This window comes from Barbus barbus (assembly GCF_936440315.1).
Source record: "Barbus barbus genome assembly, chromosome: 4".
NCBI lineage: Eukaryota > Metazoa > Chordata > Actinopteri > Cypriniformes > Cyprinidae > Barbus > Barbus barbus.
The window spans coordinates 18616994-18634234 of record NC_136732.1 but is presented as its reverse complement, the minus strand read 5'-3'; the positions used below and the strand labels follow the sequence as shown (position 1 = coordinate 18634234).

The 17241-nt window shown below is 38.5% G+C and overlaps 1 protein-coding gene across 3 annotated transcripts in view; it reads right to left on the bottom strand.

Moving 5' to 3' along the window:
- The window catches only part of LOC306864519 (trinucleotide repeat-containing gene 18 protein-like), a 70367-nt gene that overhangs the window by 51329 nt on the left and 1797 nt on the right, over positions 1-17241 (bottom strand). For all 3 annotated transcript variants that reach the window (XM_079408577.1, XM_079408578.1, XM_079408579.1), the window contains exon 3: positions 3248-3394. In XM_079408577.1, coding sequence (XP_079264703.1) covers positions 3248-3394 — 147 coding nt within the window. The remainder of the gene's footprint in view (positions 1-3247; positions 3395-17241) is intronic.

The following is a 17241-nucleotide window of genomic DNA, read 5'->3' as shown; positions in this document are numbered from 1 at the left end:
ACGTGCATACGCCTCTACACTCTCTATTTTCATTATCTTTATTATACATCTCCAATTTCACAAACACATCAGTATTCAAAGCCGTCATCTGGACCCCAGGGACGCCACAGGAAGCGCAGCAGAACATCAAAGCTCTACCTGCGCCAGCAAATCCATCATCATAGTCAAAGAGGGGCATTCCTTTCTGAGCAGAGTCCAGCGTGCGACGCAAGCAACCGGCATGGACGCTTGATCAATCACACAGCGCGCCCTGCAGCCACCAGCATCTCCTGTACAGTCCAAAGGTGAGCGGATCTCAACGGCCACGCATCTGATTACAAACCACAGGCCGCTGCAGATAACGGCCACAGACACATGCTCGGACAAAAAGGAGCGGTGCAGCTGCGAAGCCACATCGGCCCGTGAATTAAAACCAGGGAGGACACATTCCAGGGATGCTCTGATTCTGGTCTAAAACAAACAGAGACCAGGTTCAAACTGTCACACAAGGCTCCAATGTTATGGAACACCTTGTCCTCGCAAAAATCTCATTCGCATAAATTGCGTATTTTAAAGTTAACCGCCACGTGAGGAGCAAATACTTGCTACATACACGAGCCCCGCGTCCAAACAAACTGTACATTTCACAGTTCGCTGCAATTCATGTTTATTAATTGAACTTCAAAGAAAAATCTGACAGCACGGCAGCGGTTTTCCCTTATTATTTGCAATGGAGGGAGTGCGGCGTGCCTGATTGTTTCGCATGTTTCGTGTAAAAATAGCCAAATTCCACAGCTACTACTTCGACTTCCTTCAGTTAATAAGAGCCAGGTGCACCCTTCAGAATAAACAGGCATGTTCAAATATTTTCACAGGCTGCGGAGACAGAGTACACTATAATGTCAGCTATTCATCGCATTTTTACGCAGGCAGAGCGAGGCAGGCTTGCTATGATCTGTGCCAAGGTTTTAGACAATTCATCTGTACTTTCTCTGTGGGGACTTGAAACAAAGGCCTATGGGTACAAGGCCCTTCACCAAACCTTGTTAATAATCCGCCCACGCCCTTTTACAGAGCTAGCATTGCTTTTCTTTTGATTGTTTGGTATACATGTGAACCATTTTGAGAGCTGAAATCTCTGTCTTCTCAAAATGGCAGGGGCTGGAACGGCTTTAGTGCCGAATGAATCATCTTGCTTGAGCGTGCAAGTTTGAAGTTAGAGCACAGATAAGGGCTTGACTTTACTCACTGGATGAGGTGAGGAGAAGAAAATATGAAGGAAATGTGTGATGCAACTGCAGGGCAAAATAAAGATCTCAAAACTCTACAGGGCTTAACAAGAAGAGTGGTTAGGTGGAGCGCTGAGTTTTGGGCCAGCTGATGTAGCACCGCACTGACACTAAAGCTTACATTGGTTGATCATATACACGTATTGCGCAAACTGAAATAACTGCTCATAACATTATCTATAAGGTAATGTTATTCAGCTAATATAAGCAAAGTTTTTTCTGCATTTCATTTTATGAGAGTTTCAGAAAATGCTGGACGGAAACACCAAGATACAAATAAATTCTCTCATGTGCATAAAGCTTTGCTTGTAAAATGTAATATAAATTTATTTATTTATTCACTCTATAAGATGGCATGCACATAAACTATGGTGCTTTATTATTTATGTTTTTATGACATTCAGATTTTTTAATCTGAGTGGAAACTACAGATATAGATGAGCTTTAAAAATGAATACATAAATAGATTAAAAAAAAAACCTGCAAGAATGGTTTGTGATAGTTGCCTTGGAAGCACTGGTTAAAATGGATTAAAAAAAATTAATCATTACTCATCATATACCATTCCTGCCACATTGTTACATTATACTTGTATAATTCCAGATCCAGATTTTATTGCCATTAATACACTTAAATTGAATGGTTTACAACAGGTACACTACTGTTCAAAAGTTCAGAATTTTTTAATAAAGATTTAATAACATTTTTGAAATAAAGATTTTTTTAAAGAAATTAATTCTTATCAGGAACACAATAAATTGTTCAAAAAGGACAGTAAAGATATTTATTATGTTACAAAAGATTTCTATTTCAAATAAATGCTGTTCTTTTGAACTTTCTATTTATCAAAGAATCCTGAAGAAAATGTATCACAGTTTCCACAAAAATATTAGCCTAATCAGTTTCTCTATTGTCTCTCTAGTTCTTATTAACATTGAAAGTAAGAAATGTTTTTGAGCGGCAAATCAGCATATTAGATTAATTTCTAAAGGACCATGTGACACTGAAGAAATGATGCTGAAAATATTACAGGAATAAATTACATGCCAAAATATATTCAAATAAAAAAAAAAAAAAGTTATTTTAAAAAGGTAGTATACTATTTCTACCGTATTTTGATCAAATAAATGCAGCCTTGGTGAGAATAAAAGACTCATCTCAAAATCTTGTGTGATTTGAACTACTTGTCCTACGGTACTAACTAGTACAGACAAAAAAAAAAAAAATTTGAGCCCTTATAAGCTACTTCAAGCTAAGGCTCTGTATCTAAACACAGCAATACAATATAATATACATAGCACTGTTATACAAAGAACTGCAGTACTAATATCTGTCTTAAGCTCTGTCAAATCTCTTAGGTATCGAATTGGTTACAATTACGTTGCAGCAGAGCAGCTGTCAGATGTGGCCTATTCTACATTAGGATTGCAGGGACGAAATTGATTTTTTATTGTCTTTTCTACAGTCTTTGCACACCATTCACACAAATCTAGTTTATTGACTTCAAAAGAGAGAGAGAGAGAGAGAAAGAGAGAGAGAGGGTAATCCATCGTAGACATCAGACATGACTGCATATTACACATCACCGGCCGACAGCCTTAACCAGCCACACACTCGCTTATCAAAAACAATACAGCACCTTTATCTGCTCAAGCACAGTCCACAGCACATGCTCGTACTTCCAATACCAAGTCGATTTCCATTAACTTCAAATATAAAGCCGCCTAAAAGTCCCTGTGGGTCGTATAGTAGAGGGTGTGTTTTTTCCATTAGCCCCTCCACCCGGTCCTGCCTGTCACCCAGACCTCTGACTACAGCCTTTGTCTGAGTTCACTGATCTGCCAACAAACCTAATCGTTAAACCCAATACGTTCAGGCTGCCTCGTGCAAATGCAGGTCTCGCTTAGTTTTAAGCTCTGACATGCTGCAACATTTCTCCCCATTTCTCGAAGGACACATAGAAAGGTTGCGATTCTTACCTTCATGAGGGTGAGAGGCCCAGAGCTGGGCCATTTGCAGGCTGGCTGGGTTTGGGGCTCGGAAGGCCGGATCCGACGACCCGTGAGCACTGGAGGCGCTGACGTATCCGCTGAGGAATGGGCTAGAGGCACCTGGGAAGGCATCACCTGCGAAAGAGAGGATCAAACGTTTGCTTATGAAGTGACAGAATAAAATGAGGCTGTAAAAAGTCCATAAGCGCTGTCATTTGATATGATGACATTCCACTCAGGAGAATAGTCTTGGCAAAAGTGGAATGATTAGTCTGTGAAGCTCTGCGGTTTTCTTTTGAAATGCAGGAACCACAAACCTGTTTCTATTGCCGGACGCACTTTTAATTCGCTTCAAAAGAAGAATGTTTACCGAGAGGCACAGAAAGACCACAAACACGAATTGCTTTAGCTTGTAAACAAATGTCATGAGTAATTATTACTCATCCTAAATGTTATGTTAACTGTCATTACAATAGCCACCAGATGTGCAGCTTCAAAAGGGGGAATGTCTAAATAAAAGCATGTTTTCATTTTGCCAGCTTTGACATCGGAGTGAGAGACACATATGGTATTCGGTCCGCTGCCTCCTCAGAGCTTTTAAACTCAAACTGATAAAACAACAGCTAGGATCTGCAGAAACGTTTACAGACGTTGGCCGGGTCTGTAACGATTGTGGACGGGTCACTGAAAATCCATGGGAACGGATACGTAGTGCAGGATATTGCTTGCATTGAAATCAACAAAAGGTCCATCCATACGCCACATTACCTATTCAAGCATGACGTATAAACAGGGACAACTGTGCAAATTAATGAGCCCTTCCCCCAATACGACTGCCCTTCCTTCCCACATGCCTTTCCTCAATCCAGCGTGGAAGGAACACTTTGCACTTATTACTCAAACCAGAGATGCTTCGGACACACTTTCACAGATACACACACACACAGCACTTCCTACTGTGCCGCAGACACCTTGGCACAATGAGTCCATCTTTTGCATGTGTAAATAGTGCATTAGCATGACAAGAGGAGGAGGAACAACAAGGCATCAACGGCAACATGAGCCTTTTGTAGTAGAGGTTAGCATGCGATTAACCTAGGAGGGAAGCAGTCTTGCTCTACTGATGAACCGTTGGGCCATTGTATTGCACATCGCTAACGGCAGATGTGAACCCTTTGGACTACATCTAAACATTAACCACAGGACAGATTAGACCTCTGGATGGGGTGCAAACGAAGGAGAGGAGATAGAGCATGAGGTGATCCATACTTGGGAAACTTGAAAGGTTATTCTGCAATATGCGAGACAAACACCAGAATCTATAGTTTTTGCAATAACAGACATTTATTTCCTTGAGAAGAATGAATATATTATTACAAAAGATTCTTCTAAATTAAGGATTGCAAAATCACCGTGCTCGTAATTCTAGATCTATTGACATGGCCAGGGGTATATTTCACACTTGTAAGCCTTTTCTTCAAACACACAGCACGGGCACTGGCTCATTCATTTGAACACAAGATCTGGACAATTGTAAGGGTCACATGACAAGATGATGTTTTGTTTTTTTTCTTTTGCCATTTGAGTCCAGTCCTATAACGCAAAGAATGAGACATTTAGGAGACATCTAATCCAAAGCAAAGAATTGTACATTTATACTACAGGGTCATCTCTCCTCAAGAGTGCAATGGTTACTGGGTAACTCATCAACTCTCCAGTTTACGGTTCACTCACATGCGGTTTGAATGTAGAACCTTTAGGGTTTACTCTTTAACCACTACGCCAACACAACTTTGTGGAAAGTATACTTGTTCATCAAGTTTCTTGTTTCAAAATAACAAGTGTTTATATTGAGCTGGCAAATATGAAACTGGGTCACAATTCAGTCAGAAATGATTTTGAAATTATTCATAATTATTTCCCAAAATATGCTGAAGACTGCAACTGGAGAGTTTCTTGAGAAGTCTCAAGAAGTGAAAGTGTTGAAGAAATTCAATTTTCTACTGGAAAAAAAGTCTTTAAATGAGAATTTTTTTAGGCTCCTATATTTAGGTTCAGTAATTTCACTTTAACAGCAAAAATGGTTATAAGTGAGTTACTGAATGCCTTGTTTTGAAAAAAAAAAATGTCCAATGTTATTTTCATATGAGCCTGATAAAAATACTTAAGTAAAAGAAAAATCTCAGATGTACTTGGAGGTCTTCATTTATCATGGATCCAATAGAAAATGGCTAATATGAACTATGCAAAGTAACACAAACAAACAGATGTTTGATAGACTGTCTATTAAATATGCATAACATTTGTATACCATGTGAAATTTATTAAACCAAAAATGTCCATCTTTTAAATCAAGGAGGCTAAAAGAATAACAACTACCCTTTAATGGAATGGAACATATGATGAACAAATAATCATCAAGACATGCATTAGGGAACGCTTCTAAGTTTATTCACCACAATACGCATTTGGGAAAAAAAACTAAAAAACTCTTTAATTATCAGATCGATGCATAGGAATGCATTTTTGCATGCCTAGTCCCTATTTGATGCAATGGGATTTGGCTCCATTCAGCCCAAGAACATTAATGTCAGGCATTGATATCAGGCAGTCAGACTAGCTGGCATTCAGCTTAATCCCAAAGGTGATACTTCAGGTTGATTTACAGTGGGGCAAATAAGTATTTTCCTCAACTGTGAGAGAGAATATAAAAAATAAAAAAAATCCAGAAAAATCACATTGTATGATTTTTGAATAATTAATTTCCATTTTATTGCATGAAATAAGCATTTGATCACCTACCAATCAGCAAGAATTCTGGCTCTCACAGACCTGTTAGTTTGTCTTTAAGAAGCCCTCCTATCCTCCACTCATTACCTGTATTAACTGCACCTGTTTGAAGTCGTTACCTGTATAAAAGACACCGGTTCACACACTCAATCAACCAGACTCCAACCTCTCCACTATGGGCAAGACCAAAGAGCTGTCTAAGGACACTAGGGACAAAACTGTAGACCTGCACAAGGCTGGGATGGGTTACAGGACAATAGGCAAACAGCTTGGTGAGAAGGCAACAACTATTGGCACAATTATTAGAAAATGGTAGAAATTCAAGATGATTGTCAATCTCCCTCGGACTGGGGCTCCATGCAAGATCTCGCCCCGTGGAGTATCAATGATCCTGAGAAAGGTGAGGGATCAGACTAGAACTACACAGGAGGACCTGGTCAATGACCTGAAGAGAGCTCGGACCACAGTCTCAATGGTTACCATTAGTAACACACTACACCGTCATGGATTAACATCCTGCAGCGCGTGCAAGGTCCCCCTGCTCAAGAACTACAGGAAACATCTGACCTCTGTAATTGTAAACAAAGGTTTCTGTACCAAATATTAAGTTCTATTTTTCTATTGTATCAAATACTTATTTCATGCAATAAAATGGAAATTAGTTATAAAAAATAAAAAAAATCATACAATGTGATTTTCTGGATTTTTAAAAAATATTCTGTCTCTCACAGTTGAGGTGTACCTACGATGAAAATTACAGATCTCTCCATTCTTTGTAAGTGGGAAAACCTGAAAAATCGGAAGTGCATCAAATACTTATTTGCCCCACTGTAAATGCTCTGTGCAGGTCAATCAAGTTATACAATTCCCATCTCATTTCTGCACTGGCCATTTTTGTGCATGTGTGTATAGATGTATTAAAAACAGGAAAGGGCCATGCCTAAACTCTTTCAAAAAGTCTGAAACATCTTTGTGTTTCCTTTCCATATTCGAGAGCGTGAGGACAAAACTGAAATGTGAAGACTTTAAAGGGGTGTCATCCTGTGATGGCTCCACATCACATCCTAAAGCTTCTGAATATGGTCAGTTTTACTCTCATTGTTTGTCTATAGCGGTGTACTCCACTTTTGGGTGCGACCGGAATGACTGAATCACAAGTTTGTCCAGACATTTGGCCACGCACAGTAAACATCCTTGAATATTATCGGGTTTTGGCTGAGAAGGTTTCTTTTGGCGTTTCTGTAGGGTGAACACTCCACTCGAAAAGGAATCACAGTGATGTCAGCGCCACGGCCTGTAACATAAGCAGCAGCTCCTGTCAAATAAATAAACCTAAACCTCAAAGCCAGCATCGTGTCTGTGTGCAGTTTCCGAGTGCAGTGTGAGAACCACAACACAACTAAAAACTGTTGCCCTGATCATTCGCCTAGAAGTATGTCCAAGAAGGTCTCGGTGGGAATTTACAGAGTCAGTTGTTTCACATTATCTCTGAAATATTCATATCCCATCGGCAAACATTTCCCAGTGCCATATAATCCCTCTGAACCCAGAGTTTGCAGGGCATGTTAATTGTTTCCAATCATTCAGCTATATAGCGCTCACAGTCATCTCAGATGCATGAAGAAAAACAAGAAGTTCAGTAGGTCAGAAATAGTTCAATCCTTAACGTGCGTTTTTCACAAGGATTCGACTATTTTCCTCCTCCAAAAGAAATGGCCACTGTCAGAGACCAGCTGAATAGAACACAGGAATTTCCTAATTGCTTATGTTGCTCAACTCGTCTGCAACCCAACAGGCCTTGCGGTGAGCTTTCGCAATTCCCCTACCAACACCCCTTATAATTAAAGCCAGACCCTTAAAAACAATTCAGATAGAACTGTTGTAAATTAGAGAAAAGAGAGACACTAATTAGAATAAGGTCTTAAACTGAGGCAAAGAAAACGGGACCATTAAAATACTCAGAGCCACTCTTAACTGGTCCTTCAAAGCCCACCACCTGCTCTGAAAAACAAAGAGCTCTCCTACACGACAATAGAAGACATTATGATAGACATTACAATGCTGTAGACATAAAGCATGCTCAGCAGACCAATTCACACATCAAGGGGAAACCAGATTTAATGTCACTTAAAGCAAAGACCATGACAGAATTACACAAGAATGCAAAACACTGTGGTGAAGATCCAAAAAAACTATTTAATGGTGAAATGCACAAAAGTTCAAGTACTTTCTTTCCAACCTAAAATCACAATTATATAAGGCCCCCTCATACATTTTTTTCTAGCATAAGCAGTTCCACTTGGAAATCTGTTAAAATATGGAAGTTGGTCGCTGTCATGTTGACTTTTAATGTGCAGACACTACTATATTTAAAAACAATACTAAAACTAAGTAGAGCAACAGGCAACAGTCTAACCTAGCAATATTGTTTCAATGGAAACATCAGTTTGTCGACCAATAGCAGACAGTAAATTATATTTTTATCATATCCACACTAAACACTAATATCTCATAATGACATCTTCCAGTTAAGGATGCAGCTTTTTAAAACCTACACTGGGAATTACTTATTTTAGTCTTATTGTTTGGATACCCAAATACATAACAGAAGGGCAAAATCTTTGCACAAAACCAAAACGGAGATCTAAGTCCTTGCTAGTTTTGAGAAAAAAAAAAAAAAAAAAAAAAGTTTACATGCCAATTACTTTTTAACTTACCCTACTGGTAGCCCAATGATTATGGTGGAAAACAGCTGTTCAACTTTTACTACTAGCCTACCAATAAGATTTAAACACCATCCTCGTTGAGAAAAGCAACACTCACGTGGAGAAAGCATGAATTTATTTTGTTTATCTTTTAATTTTTGTAGTTATTTTTGCAAGCATTCCTATCCATTAAGCTTGGCACATTTTAATGGATGGAAAACGAGTAATTTGGGATTCTCTCTCAACTTAATGCGTCACCTTGCAAAGAAACAAAAACATGTCAAAACGTACCAGTTCTAACAAGTCAACCTGGATCTTATACAATGCACTGAATTCCTGCACCTCACTCGCACTGCAGAGCTCAAACTGAAACTTTTGTTCAGATGTTTTGACAAGAAAAAAAAGTGACAAAATAATTGCAGCCAATAGTGGTAAATTCAACGTACTGAGGTAATCATTGTCTAATAAACATGCTTCTAAGCGTCAAGTTTAGGCGTCACTGCCAATTCAACTACCGAGCCTACAACTGTGTTAAACAATGTGTCTGGGCAGCAATTCATCCGAGAAAATGGCAAGGATTATACATGGTCCTTTGTTGTATACAATAGTGAATGTTTAGTTTTGCATACAGAGTTTGAGCAGAATAATATGTACTCAAAGCACATGGGAAGTAAATATGATTCAGGACAAAAGGTAGTTTTCCTTATTTAAACAGACTTGATATACTCAGACTCAACTAAATCTATAATCTAAATAAAGTATGTGTTCTATTGCTGTCAGAGGATTTTCCTTCGCGCTCCACCCAATGCCTGATTGGTTACCAGGAGAGGCAGAAACATGAGCCAGCAATAGAAAGGTCAAGCACATTTGTGACCATCAACATTCAATCCTTCCTTTCAAGACAGAACGCTGTTAAACGTACAAAAGTAGCAGTTGTTCACATCGTGTCTCTTTAAGGTGCTGCCTGCAGCCAGAGTCGTGACCTTGCGGCGAAGGAATGACGTGAGCGTGTGATGAAATTTTGCAATTTCTTGCCCACAATGAAACATGAAAAAAAAAGTGCTGTATGGAGTAAAAACACAAAGCAGCTCTGTATTATGCAGCAGCTTTTTTCATTATATCTACTTCAAACAGCTGTGTGATGTGACGTACTGCCCTAATAACATTAATATCTGCACTGAAGAAAAGCTGCTCATCACCTTTTCATTACACAAGAACACTGTACATCAGTGACATGGAAAATAAGGCTTTGTCCAAATTCAAGATCCCACCATTTCAGATATTACACAGGGAGCTGTGATTTCACCTGATCCTGTCATCTTTCCTCAGACTAATTAGCACATGATGACAAACGCCTCAGGAGAAAAAATAAATAAAAGGTTCCTGTGAATTATTATGAAATAAACATGACATTTACATTTATCTGATGCTTTTATCCAAAGCGACTTACAATTGCTATATATGTCAGAGGTCGCACGCCTCTGGAGCAACTAGGGGTTAAGTGTCTTGCTCAGGGACACATTGGTGTCTCACAGTGGATTCGAACCCGGGTCTCTCACACCAACGGCATGTGTCTTACCCACTGCGCCATCACCACCCCCAATGAAATATGTAATAAAATAAATACAAACGCGAAAAGACCACATTTCCATCAGCTGATCGAATTTCTATAATAAATATCTAAATATTAACAATATAACTAGTAGAATTTACCATGTAAGTAAATGGAAAACAAATGTAGACCACTGGAAATTTCTTTAAACTGCAGCTGCACTATAAATTCTAGTGTAATAAAATCCAATTCAAGCCAAGATTACTCAAAGTAGTTACTTAACCTAAAACTGCACATTTAAAGAACCAAAAATTACCTCTAATAATCCATGTATTCATTTAGGAACTAAATGAATACAACTGTGTGCATTTGGTAAATGTTTGCCACGGCTGGGCAAGCTAAAATAGTAAAAGCTTCTTCAGCACTTTGTTGCAGGCACTGTAACTGGAGTCAGTGATATGAGAGAGCAGGGCTGCAGTGCTGGCTTTCATTTCACATCCTTTGTTAGCTTTTCAGAGGCACGGCCTAATCCCAGGTCAGGTCACTGCTATCTTGTGTGGCCCTTCCCCCAACACAAACTACCCCATCCTCATGCAGGCCAGCCTCGACACCACCCTCACTGCCCTTTGGCCCATCCTTCAGACCCGTGTGCACATGCAGTCTCAGCAACTTCAGTTGAGAGCACTAATTATTACTGCTAGTGACTCAATGTACTGTAAAATGCCATTATCAGCTTATAAAATCATTTTTAGATACCAAATTATAAAAAGACATCAGCAAAGCAATCACTGGGGCAAAGGTTTGAAAATCAAACCTGAAGAAAAACTAAACTAAAATAATAATAAGAATAATAAGAATATATGAGCCAACACAACATAGGTGAACACATCTGAACCATAATATAAAATAACATAATATACAATAATATAATATAGACACTTAGTATAGTGATGCAAAAAAAATAAAAATAAATAAGGAAAAGTGAGCCAAATTAAACCGCACAGACACACTGTAGTTTTTCTAGGCCATGAGGTTCAGCAACAGAAACTTGATCTTATCAGCCTTCCAATCACTTACGGTCAAATTACATTTTAATAAAAAAAATTATTGCAGATGTTAAATGGAGGATGCTCCATTTCCCACTCTTGCTGTACAATGGGATCATTCTAAAGGGAATTTTGTATTAGTTCCTGGCATTCCCAGGTTCTTGTTTTTTTGAGCAGCATTATGAAGGAAGACTAAGGATAAAAGGTTCAGAAAGAAAGGCTTCAAATAATCCAAAAAAAAAAAAAAACTCAATCATCGGGACACTTAAAACAGGAAAAAATAAACTGCAAACACCCTCCAGTGAGACCCCAGCACTCCTCGTAAAATACATTCACATGTGCATGTCTAACAGCCGGGACAGTTTATTTCAAATGTGTGCAGCGCATAACCCATGTAGGATGAAGCAAATGGGGTCTACGCGCCAGGACACTAAACACTTTATGTTTAATTCAGAGGAAAGTCAAGGCTGCAGGACGTTTACACACATCCTCCCCCCTCCTGCTCTCTTTCCATCAGTCCCTGCGCTCCTGCCATACCACTCAGGATGAGAGGGGGTTGGACTCACGCATTTTACCATTCACCCTTTCAGCTGAGCACCGCGCCTGTCACAATAGATCACAATGAGGGACAGGTCTCATACTGTCTACTACGGGCCGCTCCTGGCCTACGCTGCAGGCGGACCACAGAGTAAGTTCCACTGCCGTGATACAACCAGACAGCACTGAGGACTGTCACACATTAATTTGGCTCTAGTTGCATCCCCTTGCTAAATAAATGGCAGCAATTACTGGCTTAGCTCTTTCCTCCTCTCTCTGCACTTTACAGGAAGGTTCCTGAAACCTTGAAACCTCAGCGTATAGAGGGGGAAAGGATAACACCTGGATGGTAAAGGCCATTTTTACAAGTGGTTTTCCCCCCTAAAAACACCCTTCAGGTTATAAATGAGGGCTTGTTCCCTTCCTGATTAAGGCCGCGAGGCCATTTCTGGAGAAGCCATCAAAACCATAGTATAATGCACAGCTTATTAAATGGAAAAGGCTGAAATAACAAACGCAACACAACAAAAACGGCTTTGTATACCCGCAAGCTGCTGTAACAACAGGAATGACAGTTCTTCAAAAATAGAAGAATTCACATAAAACCGAGCTGCCATTTGGGGTTTTGGCAAAAAGAGGGTGCTCAAATGGAATCAATAAAACAAACCCCAAAATCGAGAGGGGAGTGAACCATGTGGAGGCAGTCATCCTATCTTGAGGCCAAACACCAGGGTCATATATTAAAAACAGCCCATAAACCACCAGCAGGGCTGCAACCCCAGGATCCTCTGATGCACCATATGAAAATTGATCAATCGTACATTCCAAAAGGCAGCGCACTTCAAAGGCATATCAAGCTAATATTTGCATTTTCCCATGATGCACGGGAACCTTTTTAAACGAGTTGGCTATGGAGTAGAAAGGCACGTTTCGTGCATTAAATTTTAGCATGTTCCACAAACATTAACGTCCCCCTATTAGTAAGGCTTTTACAATTACTAAGGCTAACATGACTGATACAAGACAAGGAAGTAAAAAAAATAATGGATGCTTGTTCAGTCTGAACAATAGACAATGAGAAAGGAAAGCCATCAACCAGTAAATGCAGGTCAAAATGAATTTGGTGAATCATTCTCTGAGGTTCAGAAAGCAATATAATCTTCAGATTAATATCCTTTAAAAATCTCCAAACATGTCAGCCATTACACAGACAGTGAGCATTACACAATTTAAGCTTGTTCTCCTTCATCCTCCTTCCCAGCAACAGAAAAACCATGTTAATTCTACTGCCCCTAAACTACAGTATCACGGAAGGTGAGTATATCCATCTAGATTCATCGCTTTAATTACACTGACATATAAATTGTATTATATAAAATAAAGTTGTAGAGACTATATTATGCATAACAGCATATTCCCTTTCAGTGGGATGTTCAGTGTTAAATGTGAAGACCAGCATATGGGCAGGCTATATCCCTATAAAACTCTCCTGGATTCATGTTTCTCAAACCATCTCTTTAAGCTCTCAACATCCGCTGCCATTTCCTACCAGATGCTCAAAAACTCAGCCCTTTGGGTGATGATTCATATAATATCTGCCATGTTTACAGGTCTGTTTTAAAGTGTTGCGCTGTAAATATCAAGAGGTGTTCGAAACAGTTGATCTTTAGAAGCGAATCAAATGAGGAGGTAAATGTAAGAAGTTCTAAGAATCTAAACAGTTCAAATGAGAAAGCCATTACCCAATGGAAAACATGCATCTGCTTAAAAACAAAAATGAGCATTAAATACAACATTCTGCATTTCGGTAAATACAAAAACTAACACCAGACAGAAAGAAACCTTAACCATATCTTGGAAGTTAAAACAAAACTCCAAACCACTGTGGTTCTACTAACATAATGACGATTTACAGTTCATAAACAATGTGTGCAATATAGGGCCCTTGTCAGATTTCAGAAAAAATGGTTGCTATTAAGGCGAATTATAGATAAGTCCTGTGGAAAAAAAAGCACTTCCTATAGAAATGCTCTGCAACCACATTTCAGTAAAAGGCTTTCCATAACAACAAAGCATTAAAGTTAAGGGACAGAATGTTGTCACTTTGAAATCCAAGAATAACAGCCATCTGGTGAGTTGGATTCATGCGTGAAATTTTTGGAACGAGTGTTCAATGTTGTACATGTTTGCTTCACAAGCTGGTGCAAAAACTCCAAAAGGCACACCCACCCCTTTCCCAAAACAGAGCCACACTTCATTTAGCTTGCTCAAACATCTACTCTCCTTCAGTTTAAGAGGCAAACAATATTACAAACTAAATCACTCATTTATTCACGGTTGTATCCTCTCCACAACTACTGCTGTTATTCTTTTTTCTGGACAATTCTACAAAGCCTTACAGTATCAAACAGAGGTAAGTAATGTAGCATAACGAACAGCTGGGGGAAAACCAGAACAGTTCTGAATCTGTTGAGAAGTACACATACGGCACAAACTGAGATTGCTTTCTTTCCACCCCACATGTAAAAGGCCATGTACATTCAAGACTCAAATTACATATTTTCATATACTCCACATGAAATTCCAGGCATGAAGTTTTGCTCACATGCCCCTCAAGTCTCCCACCATGTGACTTGGTTTAAATCCAACAAACCAGAAGCCACCCTCCCTTGTTATCTGGTGCTGAGACAGGGGTTCAAAAGCAGCCTTCCTTTAAAACTTCAACATGTCCGTGTACAAAGTACTTGAAAATATACTTTAAAAAGCTCACTTCCCAACATTGTGCCCCATACTAAACGGTGATCAAATTCAAGTTACAGTGCACTTACATGCTGCTCTTAACTCTTCCAAAAAAACTACATCCATCCCATTCAGTAACTAATGTATCCAGTCACAAAAACAACATATTCCATAGAATCTGGTGAACCGGCAAAACAAGAGACAGAAATCTGTTTTCTCTTTCAAAGAGAGGAAATTTGGCTATTGAACAGTTATTATTGGAAAGAATGGAATGTTCAGGCAGTTCCCAGGAAACTGAGTCATTCCACAAACATATGATCTATCCGCCACTCATTACAACTAAGCATGAAGACCATATATGAAAAAAGTCATTAAATACAAATGAAAACTTCAATGAGACGTCACATTTGAAAATAAATGCATTTATGTAATGTTGTCAAAATAACATTTCTTACAGAATTACATGGACACTGTGTGGTAGGTTAGTTATACAAAAATGTTTTAGCAAACATATTGGCAGATCAAAATAATAAAAGCACATGGACTCATGAGCAAAGAGCACCACATGCCCTTTGAAGGTCTTGTTTCTATTGATTCCTGTACCCAAGAAATTGCTAGATAAAGATAGACGTATGTGCGCGCACACACACACGCAACACAAAATGCATTTTTTAATTCTTTAAAGAACTGGATGACTCAAAGCTCTAAGCAATAATAATAATAAAAAATCCATCACTGAAAGGTAATTATCCAACATGTGTAAGGTGCTATGAAATGCAGTGACAATTTATTACACTACCCCAATCTTATCAATATAAATCATCAAATAACAGTGTAAAAATGCCATGGTAGTTGAAGGTCAGGGTGAGGGTGACTAGAACTAATGCAATGCTCTCTCAGGTAGATTGGAAGTATGCATAGTAAACTGCTGAGATCTACACACACCTAAACAAAGTAAAATATCCTTTCTTTTGAGATCTAAAGGCTCTCTTTGACATCTGCATAATGTGACATCTATCTGAAAAGGGAAGTCAAGAACTTCATTATTAACTATATAAAAACATTAACAATATACCAGTGATATAACGCAGAATCACTTTTTAATATAGGTTGCTACACTGGACAAATCACTGTTTTTCCCCCCACAAACAATCCAAGCATTGGATGTTGTCATCCATGATAAACTTTGATGTAGATGGTGGTTTGTTCTACATTTGTTACAAATAATTTGCATTGGGTCCAGCCCCAGGACACAAGACAGCTATGCTATACAGCATCATTAACACCGTTTGGCAGTCATTTGTTTAATGAAGACTTACGTTTTAGAATTTCCAACAACTATTACAATAAACAACAACTACTGCATTATTTTAGCAACATAAGCTCCAACATTCATTTCAATTACTGCACATGACAGAAACCACCATTCACAATAATTGACTGAGACAGTGACAGAGCCTCAAATCAGCAACAATTCTTTCTCTGAACTCAATATACTCACAATAACGCTTTTTTTTGCAGTCTTTAAGACATCACAAAACAATGTTCTTATCAGCATCCAATTAAACACAGTAAAGAAAAATGACCCAATGCCTATAAGAAACACAAATTAGGATTTTTCCCGAGAAGGGTCATTAAGTGTGACATTTTCATTATATTTTCAACTTAAAAATATTTTGTGCAACAGTCATCTCAATAACCACAACATACAGATCTATGTTTCTTAATAAAAACAACAACTAGGCCTACTAAAAAAAATATATTATAACTAAATCACACGACCATACAGCATGTTACTAATGAATCCAGCTATATGCATCTAAATAACATCATAACATTTACAGGATGAAATGTAGTATCTCAGCAAACATCATTTTCCTTTAATATGCAGTGTAGACTGTTAAAGAGTATTTCTAAACACAAGGGTCAGACACTGTGACTTAACTGAATGACAGGGAAGGCAATAGTTCACTCGAGAAGAGCAATAATAGTGTTTGCCCCAGCCTGAGAGGGGGAGTGATGCAAAACAAATGGGGCAATTTCAGTCATGAATCTATATTGTAGATTTTCATTGAATGCTAGTTAAAACATTAGGTCTTCTGCCCAAAAGACACCTCGTGTTTAACTCAAACAGATGAATAATTCAACTTGCGCCAACAAACACGCATTACTTTCCACGTTTTTAGCATTTTTCTTTAGTGTTGTTTGCGAGCGAGGAGACGCGTGATTTGAGCTCTGATACTGCACTGCTTTTAAAAACAACTGTTCCCATAAATGTTTACGAGTCGCCTACATCTGAAAGCCAATGTGAATATGTTTGTGTTTATCTGTAACCGGACGCGAGTCCTGTTTTGTAAATAGTTTATATCCTATATTAAGACGAATCATAACACTTGTTTAATAGGAGTATTCGAGCACATACTTAAACAGAAGTATTAAATCATTATTAACACTATTAAACATCATTCATTCCTCTCCATGTTTCCGTAAAGTCGTACCATGCGACATAACACGTGAAGATCTGAACAGCACTGCAGATCGTTTACAAAAATGCCAAAAAGTTAAAAAGTGTTTATGTTTTCATATTTTAAAAAATGCTTTTGCTGAAATGAG